The sequence below is a fragment of the Choristoneura fumiferana genome, chromosome 23, assembly GCF_025370935.1.
Source record: "Choristoneura fumiferana chromosome 23, NRCan_CFum_1, whole genome shotgun sequence".
NCBI classification, from domain to species: domain Eukaryota; kingdom Metazoa; phylum Arthropoda; class Insecta; order Lepidoptera; family Tortricidae; genus Choristoneura; species Choristoneura fumiferana.
This window is the reverse complement of record NC_133494.1, coordinates 2,377,065-2,394,541: the sequence shown is the minus strand read 5'-3', so window position 1 is coordinate 2,394,541 and position 17,477 is coordinate 2,377,065. Positions and strand designations below refer to the sequence as shown.

The following is a 17,477-nucleotide window of genomic DNA, read 5'->3' as shown; positions in this document are numbered from 1 at the left end:
TCATGACTGTACCTACATGCCGTTGTAGTGGGCTGCAAACTCATAGCAATTTGTATAAAGAATAAAGTTTTGCGTGTTTTGGAATGGAGCTGGTACTAAAATACTGTTAAATCAACCTTGAAGTCCAGTAAGGAATTTGTTTTAGTGATATTTGCTAATTTACATTTACCAACTCAGGTGTGAATATAGGAAAGGTTTATTTTAATATTGATGATTTCTAAACGTGGTAAAGTGTAAGGAAGGATAATAATTGTGGCTATCGATGGTAATACTTGTATTATATTTATTGAACAGTCAGCATGCTTGAATCTATGTTTAATTTATTGTATATGTAAAATAATGAGAAGTGACAAGAATATTTTTTGTTTTTATTTATAAATGCTGTATGAAATAAAATACTGTAAATAGAATTAAAAGGTTTGTTCTTATTTGAAAGTTAAAACTATTGTCCCTTGACTTTTTAAGTTTTAACAGACTTCAAAAAAGGGAGGTTATCAATTCGGTTGTATATATTTTTTTGTGAGGACACTTACAAGTTCTTATAATATTCTAAATTAACTTTTTTCCATGAACTTTTTTTTACTAAGGGGCTGTTTCACCATCCATTGATTAGTGTTAACTGGCGGTTAGGTGTGATGCCGTCTTTATTTGTTTTGTTCGAATAGACGGAGACGGCATCACATTTAACCGTCTGTTAACGCTAATCAATGGATGGTGAAACAGCCCCTAAATGAAATGTTTTCAAAGAGGTCCGATAAAGGGTCCATCCTTATTTTGTGGTAAGTTTACTAGTATAGTATTAGGTACTACAAAATTAATCATAGATTTATTCTGTGTATCTCCGAAGATGAGTGAAAAGAGGAAATTAAAAGACCAATAGCGATTTATAAAGCATCTTTTTATTTCACTTGATTCCATTTGATACGTTATTATATTAAATTATTTCGGTCTATCTACATTAATTTATCTAAAAAACAGTCTTAAGTTAAATACAGATACGTACCTACGCACTCGCACACACACACACAAACATCACGCCTGTATTCCCAAATCGGGTAGGCAGAGCACACGAAACGTTACGGCTTCGGAGCCACTTTTAGCAATTTTAGGTTTTAAGTTTGACAAAAACGACACTCACACGTTTTAAAAGTGCAGTATATACTGCAACAAGACGTACGGTACAAGTATACCCAGTGCCATCCCCGACGACGCGTGATTTTGTCAAAATTAGACATTAATGAAAGCCGTGGTGGCCTAGTGGTTTGACCTATCGCCTCTCAAGCCCCAGCTCGCACCTCTGAGTTTTTCGTAATTCATGTGCGGAATTACATTTGAAATTTACCACGAGCTATGCGGTGAAGGAAAACATCGTGAGGAAACCTGCACAAGCCTGCGAAGCAATTCAATGGTGCGTGTGAAGTTCCCAATCCGCTGGGCCCGCGTGGGAACTATGGCCCAAGCCCTCTTGTTCTGAGAGGAGGCATCTGCCCTGCAGTGGGACGTATATAGGCTGGGATGATGGGATGATGAGACATTAATGACATTGTAATAAGAACCACGGCACGCGTCATCGTGCAGCGGCGTCTTTAGCCCATGTAGCGCCCGTGTGCAATTATTACTTTAGCGCCATCTAGGAAGTGCGCGGTCAAAATGGAATAGGTACAAAGTGCCGCGGCCGGCACCCCTAACACCGCTGCGCCCGTGTGCAACGCACACCCTGCACTATAGGTAAAGACGCCTCTGATATCGTGAATGACTCTACCTATATATTGAAGAACATTATTCGTTTTTAATCATACTGTGATAAATAAATAGCATAGAGCAATTAACACCAATTGGCCTACTTACGAAGTATGAAAAGCTTGTATTATGTGTACTAGACAACGTATAAACATACCTAAATTGATACATATTTAATTACAAATTAAACATCAAAATTACATGTTATAATTATACTGAGAGGCAAAAAATTTGGCCCTCAAACTATGTATGCAGTAACAGGTAATTTTGTATGTAGTGGTCCAAATTTTGTGCCGCTAAGTAGGTATATTTATTTGTCGATGGCAAGTTTTCACATAACCTGGGTAACTAAAAAAGTGTCGTTTTTAGGACGGATTTAATATTATGAGATGATCAACATCAATTATTTAACATAAAATTAACTAAATAAAAGGAAAGAATACATATCATTATATGTATAAAGGGTTTGTAACTTTAAAAATACTTCTATAACACATGATCTCTATAACAATATTAAGGAATAGCGCCAATTTATAGCATATATGTCCTTTGCCCAAAAGAATATACAAATATAACTTGTGCCAATAAATAGTCTTTTATAACAGTGTAGATATATCAACTTACATTTACATGTTAGCTTAATTTACGACGAAACTAAAAGCCCCTGGACAATCAAGTTCTTAATTTGTGAGCAAAAATTTGATCTAAAATATGTACGAGTATGTAAGGCGAGTATGTACGAGTTGTTAAGGGCGTAGAATTTAGATATTTTTGACTGAATTTTTGCTCAGAAATTCGACTGTACCAACCAAGGACCTATTACCAGCTTTGGGGATTTAGTTCCAGTTGTTCACCCCCTTTATTCGCACAGTGGACAAGTTGAAAAAAACCTAGTAGTCCATAGTTTATACTAACCACGTCGAAAATCGAATTAGAATTTCGCACCCGCAGTAATAAGTACTAAGGCTACTGTAGTAGCTATAGTTCAGGAAATATGAATTGGTTGCTATTCGCTTCAAAAATCGACACGCTTTTGTTTGTAATTGACAAAAAGATCTTATTGAAGAATACAGATGGTCAGTTCGTATTTCCTGGACTTTACCCAATAGTTCACAATGCGAACAAAAGCCAACAACTGGGAATAGCCCGACTGGGGCCCCGGGAACAATGCCCCTGCAGTTATGTCGCAGCTAAGTGACATAGAAGTAAAGCCCTATGCACAGCAGGACTCCTAACACTAGGAACACCATGACCAGAACGAAACGGTCTTGCAGGGAGCGCATTATCATCGAGTTCATGAGGCGCGACGAACGGTTTAGTTGTTCGTCAGTCTCGCGCAGCTGCGAACAAGTAGATTGTATGTTGATGATATGATAAACACAACGGGAATTCCTGACAACACACACGCTCTCACACATACACAAACACACACACAAGACTTTCGCATTTATAATATTAGCCACTTTCAGTAAGCTAGTTGAGATAGCAATATGAACTTATCCAACAAAATATGGTGGAAAAACATTCACTAGATCTATACCATAAATTAGCAAGTACTCACCTTTACATAAACCGAACAGTCTCCTCTAGTGTGTGTAATCCATACTAATATTATAAATGTGAAAGTGTGTGTTTGTATGTTTATCCGTCTTTCACATCGAAACGGAGCGACGGATCGACGTGATTTTTGGCATGGAAATAGTTTATGGGCCAGAGTGACATAGGCTACTTTTTATCCTGGAAAAATGCATAGATCCCGAGGGAACAGAGCGCGATAGCCGAATTCCACGCGGGCGAAGCCGCGGGCAAAAGCTAGCGTCTCTATATACACCGACATTAGGAAAATATAAACAGCAAAGGTAAAAGCCGTATACTAAAAAAACCATATTTGCAAGTACTCACCCGTCCTCTGGACCGCTGGATAGTCTCCCGTTGCAGGCTCAAGTCCTGCAGCACGGCGGCTCCAATCTGCTCTGTCTCAAGCACCACCCGGTAGCCTTCAGTCAGCGACTTGCCGGTGCGCTCGAGACGTTCCGTATTGTCCAGCAGCTTCTGGCGCTGGTCGTTCGATGTCCAGTCCTCGAAGTTGTCTTCAGCATCTGTGTCTGATTACGGAATATGGGTGAAATAAATATGAAATTGACCCAATGCCAAAACAAGCAAAGCTTGTTCTGTGGGTACAGGCAATGGGTGGTAAACATTATACAGAAACTGAGACACATAATAATAAGAAGCCTGTTTATTAGGTGCAATTCAGTTTGCCTCATGGCAAGGGCCTCCTCCAGCTTCTGGGCTCGAGGGTGGTGGTCATTTTCTCCCTCGGTGACGGGCAGTGGTGGTAGAGGTTTTATTGATTTGTTTTATACTTTGTGTTACTATTGCCATATTTTGTCCATATTCATCGGTTTTGTTTTTATTTGACAAAGTATAAAATTTGCTCTGTTTCGCCATATCTTATAGTATATCTCTTAATTCTGCGTATCTCCTGGCAAAGGCCTCCTCCAGTTGCTCCCATTGTACTCTATCGCGAGCAACTCTTCTCCCACTGTGAGTTTTAATTCGTCTTCCCATCTCCTTTGTTGTTTTCCCCTGCTTCGTTTACCATTTCTGGGGTACCAATCTGTTATGCTCCATTTCTCTTGTTTTTCTCAGACACATACTTACCTATTAAAAATTCAAGACTCAAAAGCCAACATTTGTATTTTGTAGTATCCAACTAAAATAAAACCAGTATTTGCGTCCAAAACCCGAACCGAGTTTGAGTTTTTGATTCAGACCAGAATTTTATTTGAGGGCTTAAAATTTTAGCTTTAGTGGAGCATGCCATAATATGTCACATTCTACCGGCCCTAGAAATAGAGTTGTATCATACAACATGCATAAAGTGTGTATACACTTTGTTGTGTCTGTACAATGCCCGTACTATCCAAAAAGAAGAGGTCCACTATAGGGTTCATGAAATGAAACTCCATACAGTTTACATTCGTAGCAAAGTATATTGAACAAAAAACAACTTCTTCCTTTTATAGGATCTGAGGCAACCAAACGATAGCGCCATCTAATTCGATCCCAGTGACATCTATCCGTATTTAACTAAACTAAATATTCCGTGAACAGTGTCAGATATTGATGCTGACTGTACAGTCGAGTTCATAAACTTGTGAGCAAAAATTTGATCAAAAATAATATCTGAACACGCTTCTACGCTGTTAACAATAGAGTTGTGTTCAGATATTTTTGATCAAATGTTTGCTCACAAGTTTATGAACTCGACTGTACAGTAGAAGTGACTTACAGACTCCTGCGCTGCTGGCAATAGAACGGTACTCATCTCGCACGCGCTGAAGCTCGGCGCGGTACGCCGCCACGCGCGACCCCGCCGCGCCTCCGCGGGACTCGAGTTCCAACTGCTCCAACTAAGGCAACAATAAAATCGTTACAAGGGTTGAAATTATCAAGATGATTACAATAATTGTCAATCTGTTATTATCCAGCAATCAGCAAGCTCACCAAAGCACAATGTAAAAGATTAAGCATAACTCAGAGTCATGGAAAGAAGCATTTTAGAGCATTTCTAAAAAAGTTTGTACATTTGATTTGCGACTCCGATTTGGGTAAAAATTTGCAGGTAGAGTGAACGATACTGAGTTTAAATAACATAGTCTCCCGAAATGTCCCAATTAATTTGTATGGAAAGTTCCTTTTTTGTTACTGCAAATCCATAGAGTTTTGGTATAATCCATAATTGTTGAACCAGAACTAACAATCATTGTACAATTTGATAACTTGAGGCTTTACAGCAAATTATATAAGAGTATGAACTATCACGTCATGCAATGCTGTTGTTCAGACCAGGTTGACAATTACAGGTTCTACAGTAACGGCACCAATATTATGAAGATTTCCTTATAATTTGATATAGGATAGAATCCGTGGCTAAATATTACACAATGCAGTACAAGATTTTGTTTAAAATATAGCAGACAGAAATGAAACCACTACTTTTGGATGTAAAGTGCAAGATCATTGGGCAAATAAAAGTCGTACCGTATTATTTATAGTGTTAAGTAGGTTATCGTCCGCAAAGAGCAAGGTTGTGAGAAAGTAGAATGCACAATGCGCAAAAACATGCATTTCTATTAATACTTACGAGATCATTTGCTTCTTCAAAATTAGCTTGTATTTCCCGAGTAACCTGATCGCGATTGTCTGAAACATCAATAATACATGGAAGCGATATTCCTTTAACAAATTGTAAACAAAAACACAATACCAATGGAATTTTACTTGTTATTTTCAAAACATACCTTCGTTGCCTAACTTTAGTCGTCCTATTTTAGATGTTATGTCGGCAGTAAGCACCGAATATTGTTGCTCATATGATTGGATTAGTGTAGCCATTTTTGATTAATCTTCCGCTACTAAGTAGATAACGTTATGAATTCATTTACGATTTATTTTAAAATATTTCTGTTTAACAAATATGCCATCATCAAATGAACGAAATTTGACAACTCAACTGACAGGCCAGAAATAATATATGCTGCCCCTATCTATTCTATACTACGATCGAAGTGCAAAACTCGAACTTCGTATGTTGCCGTCCCGCTGACGCATATGTCATTTAATACGCGAGTGAAAGGGAGGGTACAATACGAACTCCGATTTTCGAGTTTCGTAGTAGCCTACTAGTAGCCCCTCTGCTCTGTGCTGAATTTTAGAATTGCCAGGCATCAATTTTATAAATGTCACTTTTCTGTTTCTGTGCCATAAAATGAATTATAATTTGCAGTGCACTAATAGAGATATAACGGAGTTTTTTTTTTTTGAGAATAACAAGATAAGATTACTTTTTTTTTTTTTTTTTTTTTTTTTTTTTTTTTTTTCTGGCTCGCGCGGCTTGCGCATCCGCCACAGACGCGTAAAGGTAAGGAAACGAAATCAGTAGAAAATACGGGAATTTGGAATACGGAAAACGGAATTCAACAGGAGAAGATTACATGGGATTAAGACGGAAGAAATAAAGATAAGTATTTTACATAGGTACACATGATAAATTAAATTTCGTGAGATAAGGAATACATATTTAAATTTTAATATCATTATTATTTATAAATATGTTCAATAAGTTATATATAGTTATGTCATTAGAGGCTAAAAGGACAGAGATGGATGTAGGTAATGGGACCTTGTAGGATGTAAGCTGTTCATAAAGGAAGGAGTTGTCATGGAGAGGACATGAGAGAAATATATGATTAGTGTCTGCAATGCCCAAGCCACACTCACAAACATCAGACTCGATCAGTTTAAATTTAGCAAGGCTGGCGGGAGTACAAACATGACCCAGTCTCATACGGATAAGGCAGCAGGTAGCTCTCTTACCAAATTTAAATTTGCCAAACCAAGGTTTACACGGAATGCTAGGTTGAATAGAATAATAATATTTGCCCTTGATCTGGCAACTTTCAATCCACTTCTCTCTCCAGCTCTCTCTAAGAGATGAACCAGCGAGAGCGGCCAGATCATGACTGTAATTCTTATATGGAAAAAGATCACCATCTTTAACAGCTTCATTGGCTAGCCGATCAGCAATTACATTACCAGAAATATCACAGTGACTTGGAACCCAACCAAAAGACACTGAGTACCCCAAATCAGAACAATTGGCAAGGAGAGTTCTTAATTTGATAATGACAGGGAATATTACTTTGCAGTTAAATGGGAATTTACTAAGAGCTTGAAGAGCGCTTTTTGAATCAGTTACAATCAAAGTTTTTCTGAGTTTGGCAAGTAAGATATATTCCACGGCTTTAAGTAATCCAAAGCATTCTCCCGTAAATACTGACGTTTCAGGAGGGAGTTTAATTTTCTGACTAATTTTGTATTGAGCATGGTACACCCCAACCCCCACATGGCCAAAAGACGCATGTTTGGAAGAATCAGAGTATATATGATGCCAGCTATGCCACCGATCGTCTTTAATAGAATTAAAATTAACGTTAGGGTCCATATCATTTTTGGTTACTCCTAAATTGAGATGAACATCAGGAGATAAAGTAAGAGCAGAGAAATTATCACAGAAAAGGGGATATTCAGGATAGTGATAGGTTGGAGATTGTAGGGACCTGTACCTTTGGTAGCTTTTCACAAGGCACGGAGTTATTTTATGCGACCAATAACTAGATGATGTCAAAGAGTTATTTAATAGTGGAAGGCTTGATCGTAGGGGATGATTGGAATTTTGAAAGCAGCGAAATAAAAACTTATCTGACAAATATTGACGTCTTAAATGTAAAGGTGGTTCCACACATTCGACTTGTAGGCAATTTATAGGGCTTGATTTCATTGCACCACAGATCAGGCGTAGAGCTTTGGACTGGACAGCATCTAAACGTTTAAAGCCATTAACTTGACCCGGGATTAATAAGAATGTGCCATAATCGATGCTACTTCTAATCAAAGCGTTGTATAGTAGTCTAAGCGAAAATGGATGAGCACCCCACCAGACACCTGAAAGACATCGTATCATGTTTAGAAGTCGTTCGCACTTAGTTACAGTATAGTCGCAGTGGGGAACACCAGTAAGTTTAAAATCCAACACAACACCAAGGAAACGTGTAAAGCTTTTCGTTGGAATGGGGTGGCCATCAAAATTGACAGAAACCACAGGCGGTACCCTTGTCCTGGCGAAAGGAACCACGACGCTCTTAGAGTGGGAAATCTCAAGGCCATTGTCATCCAGCCAGTTTTTCAGGTGATTAAGGGATTCAGTTAAGCAAACTGAAGCCATTTCAGAATTTCGGTGTGAGCAATATACAAGCAAGTCATCGGCATATTGCAGAACTTTAACCTCTGTACCTAAAGTATCTTCTAGGTCATGGCTGTATATGTTGTAGAGTAGCGGGCTTAAAACCGAGCCTTGAGGTAACCCTCTCCACAAAAGCCTAGATTTCTTAGTGCCATCTACGGTAAGATTAATACACCTTCCTGACAGCATATTTATGATAAAATTGGAAAGCAAAAGTGGTACTTTAAGATTTTGAAGTTTTTTATGGAGGCGAGAAATAATGACATTATCGTACGCTGCTGAAATGTCCATAAATGCTGCAATCAAAGTATTGCCATCGGAAAATGCTTGTCTAATGTCCGTGATAAGAACAGCTATATTATCAATGGTACCTCTGCCACGCCTAAAACCAAATTGATTTTGGCTAAGTATATTGTTAGTTTCAATAAACCACTCTAGGCGATTTTTGACCAGATGTTCCGTAAGTTTCATTAGGACAGTGGACAGAGCTACAGGCCGATAAGAAGACACATCAAAAGGTTCCTTCTTTGGTTTCAGGAAAGGTAAAACATCTTGACATTTCCAAGCCTCGGGAATCTCGCCAGATATCAATATTTTGTTAATTAGTTTTAGGAAGTATAGAAGAGGAATATCATTTAGATGGGTAAAGAATGAATATGGTATACCATCTGGTCCAGGAGCTGAATCTTTAGTTTTAGAAATGACTCCTTTGAGTTCTGGTAGTGTGAATGGACCATTAAGCCCGCTCAGGTCCAGCACTGGAGATAAAGGAATAAACTCAGGAACAGTGGGTGGAGCGAGTTTATCCAGAAAATCATTTGCTAATGTAGAAGGAAGGTTGGAGGAACAGTCTTCTTTAAAAGCAGATCGAAATCTTTAATATTATTCCAAACCACAGAAGGGTTTGTATTAGGAGATACAGATAAGCAAAAGTTTCTCCAACCTTCAAACTTCTTTTTTTTAAAAAGCTTTTTTGTCTTGTCTATTTCCTCCAAAACAAAATCAAAGTTTTCATTGGTGCTAGATTCTCTGTAAGCAAGTTCAGCCTCCTTTCGCCTCTTGGCCGCTGCAGTACATTCCGAATCCCACCATGGAGGAGAAGGAATGTTGTTTCCTCCTACTTTTTTCACTGGAAAAACATTATCAGCAGTCTCGACCATTATCTTTGCCAGAGCGGCTGCACATGTGGCTTCGTCGCTGTGTTCGATTGAAGGAAGAGAGGAAATTTTTTGATCAAGATGTTCCTTGAATGTGTCCCAGTTAGCGTTACTCAAATTGTACTTTAAACGAGGAGGGCTCTTTTGAGTAGGAGAGTTATTAAACGGAAATGACAGAAGAATAGTGAAATGATCACTTCCGAATGAAAGAGGAGAGACCTTCCAGGATAAAGAAGAAAATAAATTTGGACTACAAATAGAAACATCTGGGCAACTTATTCCCTCTCCAGGTGCAGTTCGTCGGGTGGGAGAACCATCATTTAGGATACAAAGATTATGGGAGTCCATAATTTCAATGACTAGATTACCATAGGAATTGGTGGTGGAACTACCCCAAGATTGATGTTGGGCATTCAAATCTCCAAGAAGAATAAGAGGCTTCGGAAGCAGTAACAATATGTCATTTACTTCATTATAAATAGTTGAAGAAGGGTGAGGGATATATAATGAGACAAAACAGATATTATTAACGGAGACAGCAATTATAGATATATCATTGTTATGAGCAGGAAGAGGAATATGTGAATAAGGAATGCCATGCTTTACAAGCAAAGCAACACCGGCATATCCATCAGAGCGGTCCTCTCTTATACAAGAAAATCCTGATATCCTGAAATTGGATGAAGGCTTTAACCAAGTTTCTTGCAAGGCTATAATTTTTAAATTAAACTTATTTATTAAATAGAGTAAATCAGCTTTCTTTGGAATTATACTTCTACAGTTCCATTGAAGGATTTGAAATTGGCTGTTCATTATCGGTTAAGAGTTGAGTGAAAAAATTCATAATAGGGGCAGCGTGGGACGGTGAGATACTACTACCCAATCCAGATTGGGACAGTAACTTAATGATCAATAGAATTATTTCTTTCACAGATTGAGTGGTCTCATTAGATTTATAAATAGTTTTGTTAGTGACGGGCATGTCATAATCCCTTGTCAAGGCATTATGCGCTGCCACATCATATCCTTTAGATCTAGATTGGGGTGGGGAGCGAGGTTTCATAAAGATAGTTTTCTTATAAGATGTAGTTGGGCTAGTGTGTGAGTAAGATGTAGTTGGACTAGAGTGAGAGAAATCCTTTTCTGTTCCATTAGTGTTATTACTGAGTAATGCATCAGCATATGAAATTTTTGAGATAGGAGGTGTTGTTTATTAGCTTCAAAATATGACACACAGCTCTTAGCCATGGTCTCCTTTATATTTTTTTGTCTCTCAAATTCTAGACATTTTTTATCAGTAGCAAGGTGAGAACCTTTGCACAGACAACATCGTATATGCTCATCATCAACTTCACATTTTTCTCCAGTATGTCCCTGACCACATTTGTAACATCTGGGAGTTGAGCGGCACTGACCTCTGACATGCCCAAAGCGACAACAGTTGTAGCATTGTATAGTAGGATATATGTATAGGTCTACGGTAGTGCTGCATAGCACATGAATATGCGCTTGGGCAAAACTTGGCCATCAAAGGTAAGTACCACTGACTCTGTAGGTTTTAACTCACTGACACCTGACTCAATAGTTTTCCTTTTTAGTCGTCTAACTTTTAATATCGGTCCACAGCCTATAGGAACAGAGATATTCTCTAAAACTTCTTCCTCTGACCACTCGGAGGGAACGCCTCGTACAATTCCAACCGGGTGACAGAGAAAGTCGGGATGAATGTCTTGTAGTTGGATGCTGACAGTGCAGGGTTGGTCAAAAAGTTATTGGCAGCCTGAAAATCGCTGAAAGAAATAGTCACTCTATTTCTTCCAATGCGTTTCAGGCTCCCATTAACAATTTGGGAAATATTATTTTTCCTTAGAAATTTCCCAAACACTACTGGGTGTAGAGAGACATTGTCATTTTCTGAGATTTGCAATCGTTGTACATGTACATTAAATGGGGCTACATCTGATTTCTGGTACATCATTCTGCCTACTGGTTGGGGAGCTGTGGATGTCGAGTTAGTCAATGGTTGAGCTGGTGCTGGTACTGAATCATTAGTTGCAGAAGGAGTGATGTGTTGTGGCTGTGGCTTGGGGGTTGGTTTAGCGAATATATTATGCGTTCTTTGACGGCTTTCATCAAAATTACAAACACAATCATCTTCTTTTATTATTAATGCCTCGCCATGACGTTGTCTTGACCTTTTTTGTTGCAGTGGCGACATGTTTTTACAGAGTGTCGTTTCCTGCGGTTAATATTATCCTGGCTACAAGAGCCATCAGTGCTTGATCCATCTACAATAGTTACATTGTGTCCTATGTCTGGGGCAGTCCCCCCTGGATCTTCAGGTAACTCCATAAGGAGTTACCTGAAGTAAAAAGATTACAAAGAACTTACCGTTATATGTCCAGTATATACACTATAACTTACAAAAAATATACAAATTTACATAGAATACTTGTACTATTATTTACAATACCCGAATAATCAACTCTTGTCAACTAAAAAATAAATTTTCACAATATTTGCAAAAACAATTACAAAACACAACCAAACGACCGAACGTTTCCCGCGCTTTTTTTCAAAGATTACCTTTTGCTAAGTAAACCTTAGAAGTGCCACTGAACTGGCTGGTCAAATTTTGAAGTTATTACGCGTTTAGTTATTGCAATGTTGATAGTGAACCATTTTGCCTTTCATATAAAGTTACTTGCGAATAATGCAAATAATAATGAAAGGCATAGATGGTATAGGTATGGTTGTAAGTTGCATAATTACACTTTAATGGGAGGACATAAATATCTACTGTGTTGTAATTTTGTGAATAAATAATAATTCGAAATGGCTAATATATTTATTTACGTATATTACATAAAAGGTCTCTTTTTTTATTGTTTTCGTTAATTAGGTACTCAGTTACTTTTTTGCGCACATCCGTATTTTTTGTCTCGTTACGTTATTTTACAGATTGCTATTTCATTTTACCAAGTGCCAAGCAGTGCCAAAGTACTATTATAATAATAATAATAATAATTTATTTATTTATCAGACAACATAGATCCATTCATTTGAACTACTACACTATTATATATTCTGAGGTGCCAAGCAAAACCCCTCTATTGGTCTATGGCCTCTATCTATAGAAGCATAGCAAGCAAGTGGTGATGTGATTGTGATTGGTCTGTCTGTCTGTAAGCAAGTGCACGCGACAAGTGTCGAACGAATGCTTACTTTGTATTGTATTTCACTTGATCAACAAAATCAAACTAAACCGACTAGTCTTCGTTGTTTACATGATGAATTAATAAATTGAAAGATTAGTAAAGTGAAAAAAGATTACTACTAAAACCGAAAAGGGAAGTTTGTTAAATTTAGTTCGTCAGCGTTATATTTTTTTTAAATCTGGTGAGTTTGACAGTGATTTAAAGTTTCCAAATTTCTGTTATTTAAATATACCTACAGTATGAATGAGCTAACTAATCAATTTTAATGAGGTTAATAACAATAACAATAGAAGACAAAAAGTTCGTTGAGATTTTCTTTTTCTCACGCACTTTCCCTGCCGTTGTGAGCTAGTAGATACACAAGTTTGCATATTTATTAGATGACCGAGTAGGTAATGGTAATGACTAATGACCATTTATGGTAATCTCTCATGTTTTATGCTATTATGGGGCCAAGGTAGGGCCGTGTTGATCGGCAAAGTCTAATTTAGTCGCGACTATGATCTTACGTACATCATTTGTGGTACAGTTTTGTCTAATTTTGTGGTTAATGTAATTAAGCACTAAACTTTTTTTTTTAATTTTCAGCCATGCATCGAAGCTGCGATGAGGACTCAGGTCGTAGCTCATGTTCTGCTGCATCTGTAGGTCTAAGTCCAATCATGGACTGCAGAGAAAAAACAGCCACAGAAATAACTAGATACCCCAAGACTCAAGAAATGAGCACAAATACTGACTTAAAAGTTAGCATACGGCCACGCAGCTACATAGATCTAATCAAATCACCAGAAGAAAGAGACCCATTCCCTAGCTGCAGGGTGTCCAAACACCATAGAAATTCCATATTCCACTTATTTGACAATACTAGGATGGGTGGTCTAAGCAATGCTCATTCTACTTTGGAAATAGGAAAGAAACCATCAGAACAACCAGCTATCCGTAATAATGCAGTATCTTTGTCCTCTGTGGCCGTGGACAAAGATTCTAGAAAACCCCCAAGTAATTTTCGGAGAGGCAAGCCTGTTCAACGAGCTGCTTCTAGATTATATAAAGCTGATGGAGTCAGCAAGGGCAAAGATGGCTGTGTTGGCCCCGAGTTCATAGTAAGGGCATCCCAACCAGTAAAACATATGGATTTAACAGTATCTGCAATAGCAGAAAAAAGAGTTGTAACTGTGGTCTTGCTCAATGGTCAAAAGGTAGAAATACTTTGTGATCCTAACATAGTTACTGCTGGTCAACTCTTTGAAGCACTAGTATATAGCGAGAAGTATGAACACAATTTTATGCTGGGCATTGCAATATTGATTGGTGGGGATTTTGTATTCCTACCGGATGATTATAAAATAAAGAAAATAGCACCTGAAGCTTGGAATAAAACAGGGGCCAAAAAGAAATTTGTTGAAGAAGATGTTGTCTTAACATTATTTTTAAGAATAAAGTTCTTCCTACCAACAAATATAGCTAGGAACATACAAGGTGGTGAATGGAGGCACAGAGTATATTTACAGCTAAGGAGAGCTACAGTGGAAGGGCAATTGACTTTTGTGATTCAGAATCTTATTTTATTAGCTGGATATGCATTACATATAGAATTTGGAGAGTTTTCATACAGGGAACATGGTTCTGCTGACTATTTTTTAATGGAACATTACTTGCCAGAAACTGCTATTACAAATGACATGTCAGATATAAAACTAAGAATGAAGAGAGCGCATGAATCCAGGCGTGGTTTAGATAGGAACAAAGCTATCATAAACTTCATAACATTAGCTCAAACGTTTCGCGATTATGGAGCGCATTTCTACTCTGCAGTTTGGGCGACAAGGGATGGCTTTTGTCGAGATATATGGCTTTCTATTGGTCCAAGAGGTATCACATTGTACTCTCGAAGCAGTCACGTTTCTGAAGAATTTGGATCTACCAATCGAATAGTACTCCAGAGCTTACCCTGGCATCACATACATACATTCTATTACAATAAAAAGAGCCTCTATATTATGCCAAATTCACATTCTGGCCTCTCTAAAATAGGCATTAAATACAAACTAAAAATGCATGACAACAAAAGCTATTTTACATTTTGGTTGGCCTCCCTGCACCACAGGCTGTATTTAAAGTTATATGCTAAGGAAGACTTCATAAATTACTTATCAGATGAACTTAGCTGTCCATTGAATAAAGATGGAAGCCCAAAGAAAGCAGAGTGTAGTAACTATGAAGATAGTTATAATTTAGCTGTGAGAAATCAGTTACGAACCAGGAGACCTGTAAAACGAAGGTTCAGAGTTGACATATTTGGCGATAAAAAAGCGCAAAACAAGGAAAATACCAAACCTAATACAGAAGAACTACTTAGACGAATACTGTCGCCACAACCCAGTGAAGAGAGCTTATTAAATTATTCTGACAAACCGGGACACACATCTCAGGATGGATTTTCTTCATCTGAAAGCTGTAGCTTACCAAGAAGACGTGGGGTCAAGATGGGTACAAGAGTATTTAATGGCATGAAATCCGTGGTAGATAAACAAAATCAAAGGCCAGAAAGCTGTATTAAAACCGATTGTGACTTAGCTACAACACAGAGTGACTCAGATGACTTAGAACAGAGGCAGCATTGCAATGTTAACAGTATGAAGCTTCTGCCGGAGCGACATTACCACCAAGAATTAATTCACACAGCTACAGCATATGTGCTCGAGTCGCCTAAGGCTTACCCAGAAGCATTCAACTACAATGCAGTCAGCAATGATTCTTGTATGAACACTTCACTATTCGATAAGTTAGATAATATGGAATGTGTTCAAGGAGAAAGAATATTTGTAACTGCTTGTTTAGAGAGGGATCAAATGAATGCTCTAGGCTTGCAAGTGGCGGAGGGATCTGACGGCAACGTTTACATTAAATCTATTACTTCTGGGGGTTCAGCTGATATGAGTAAAAAACTTTTACCTGGTGACCAAATAATTTCTGTGAATGGACAAACTTTACTTAATGTAAAATATGACAAGGCGTTAGCAATGTTGCAATCGGCGCCGCATGTTGTAGAGTTAATAGTTTTACAAAATACAAAGAAGAATTCTCCAGTAGATTACAAATATGATATTCCTAGAATATCTGAAATAGCTACAACTCCGACTAAAAGCGCCAACGGTATCGCCAGCGTGGCCAATGGTTTAGACGGAGAAATAACTGACGACGAGTTACTCAACGAAGAAGCTTTAAAGACGATTTATGCGCTTATAAAACTTACGAAGGAAAAGGTAATCAGTCGAATGAAGGACAAAGCTAGCAGAGAGAATACGCCCATTAAAAGTAACTTACAAAAATGCTTTTCGGAGATTAAAGTTTATGATGAATCTGATGCGGGCAATTATTCCTCGCAGGAAAGCACTCCTCAGAAAAAAGGTCTTAAGTTTAATACGTGGCGAGGACAACCCAATGCCAGGCTAAAACGTCGACCTTTGAGCCTGAGTATACCAACTGACGTTGATTTATCCGATGATTGCTTGGACGGCAATGGGATGCTGAAAAGTTCGTTACCATCCATATCCATACAATCTTCCCTAAATAGTTTAGATAAGTCTGTGAAGAGTTCTTCTTCAAAAAACGTAGCGTTGCCTAGGAATTACGGCCTTGGCAGACGATGGCTGGGCCCTGTAAGGTACCCAGTAACTCCCTGCAAGAACAATACTGATACTGGTGCATCGGTGGATGAGAATGTTGTAAGGAGACGATTTATTTACGGTGCTGGCGAATCGGACGAAGATCAGATATTTTTGTAATTTTTTACCTTTTGTTGTAAGAAAGAATCTTATTGAAATATGATATTTAGTAAAATAATAAGTATTATTGAATGTTATCATTAGATTTAGGAAGACAAATTAAATAAATGCCATTTATTTTCAAGATTTTTATTTTATTTTGTAAGACTTGATGTTCTCAACTTGGTAAATGTGAAAACTTACGAGTCTAGTTTATTTTACCGAAGATATTTCATTAGCGTTGATTAGTTAGAAAAATAAAAGAACCTCGCCTCCTTGACACCTCGCTGAAACTTGCGACACCACGTGGCGACGAATTGAAATAGTTGAAGATTCAAATTTACATAAACTTCAAATTTAAACGAAAACAAATACAATTATGAAACATTTGTTTTCTTCTTTCCCACGCCGCGACATCACGCCATACAAAATTGAGATTTTATAAACTGATTCCTTTCAATGTTATTTTGGATACCATGATACCATTTATTGCTCCTATGCGACAAGACAAAAGAGTAAATAAGAAATAAGTTATGAAAGCATAGACCTATTTATTTCCTCTGAGGTTCAAAGTTGGTAGTGGTAGTAAACGTAGACTACGGGGCTACCACGAAATTCGAAGTTTGTCGTTCCGTCTCTTTCACTCTCGTATTAAATGATATAAGCGTCAGCGGGACGGCAATATACGAAGTTCCAATTTTGCGCTTCGTTTCGTAGTACAGCAGGGCTACTACGAAACTCTAAGTTCGTGTCGTGCGGTTCCTCTGACACTTGTACTATTTGATAC

At 37.9% G+C, this 17,477-nt stretch overlaps 2 protein-coding genes across 5 annotated transcripts; one reads left to right on the top strand and one right to left on the bottom strand.

Annotated features, from left to right (window-relative positions):
- Positions 1-879: 879 nt before the first annotated feature.
- LOC141441325 (vesicle transport through interaction with t-SNAREs homolog 1A-like) lies at positions 880-6,278 on the bottom strand. Its single transcript, XM_074106025.1, has 5 exons — positions 6,048-6,278; positions 5,891-5,949; positions 5,036-5,156; positions 3,643-3,845; positions 880-3,080 (listed from the first exon to the last, which is right to left on the bottom strand). The coding sequence occupies exons 1-5, from the start codon at positions 6,139-6,141 to the stop codon at positions 2,931-2,933; spliced, it is 627 nt and encodes a 208-aa protein (XP_073962126.1). The 5' UTR covers positions 6,142-6,278; the 3' UTR covers positions 880-2,930.
- Positions 6,279-12,849: 6,571 nt separating this feature from the next.
- LOC141441166 (tyrosine-protein phosphatase non-receptor type 13-like) lies at positions 12,850-16,838 on the top strand. Of its 4 annotated transcripts, none has more exons than XM_074105844.1 (2): positions 12,850-13,104; positions 13,512-16,838. In XM_074105844.1, the coding sequence occupies exon 2, from the start codon at positions 13,514-13,516 to the stop codon at positions 16,709-16,711; it is 3,198 nt and encodes a 1,065-aa protein (XP_073961945.1). In that variant the 5' UTR covers positions 12,850-13,104; positions 13,512-13,513; the 3' UTR covers positions 16,712-16,838. The 4 variants fall into 4 exon arrangements, with proteins under 4 accessions (XP_073961945.1, XP_073961947.1, XP_073961946.1 ...); XM_074105846.1 differs by lacking the exon at positions 12,850-13,104 and adding an exon at positions 13,164-13,315; XM_074105845.1 differs by lacking the exon at positions 12,850-13,104 and adding an exon at positions 13,164-13,321.
- Positions 16,839-17,477: the final 639 nt, after the last annotated feature.

What these genes read in the sequence shown, in the direction of transcription:
- LOC141441325 (XM_074106025.1), bottom strand. Translation starts at nt 6,141, where the DNA reads ATGGCTACACTAATCCAATCATATGAGCAACAATATTCGGTGCTTACT. An exon ending in ACTAAAGTTAGGCAACGAAG is followed by an intron (nt 5,950 to 6,047) that starts GTATGTTTTGAA and finishes TTGATGTTTCAG; the next exon opens with ACAATCGCGATCAGGTTACT. An exon ending in TCCAGCGGTCCAGAGGACGG is followed by an intron (nt 3,081 to 3,642) that starts GTGAGTACTTGC and finishes ACTTGTTCGCAG; the next exon opens with CTGCGCGAGACTGACGAACA.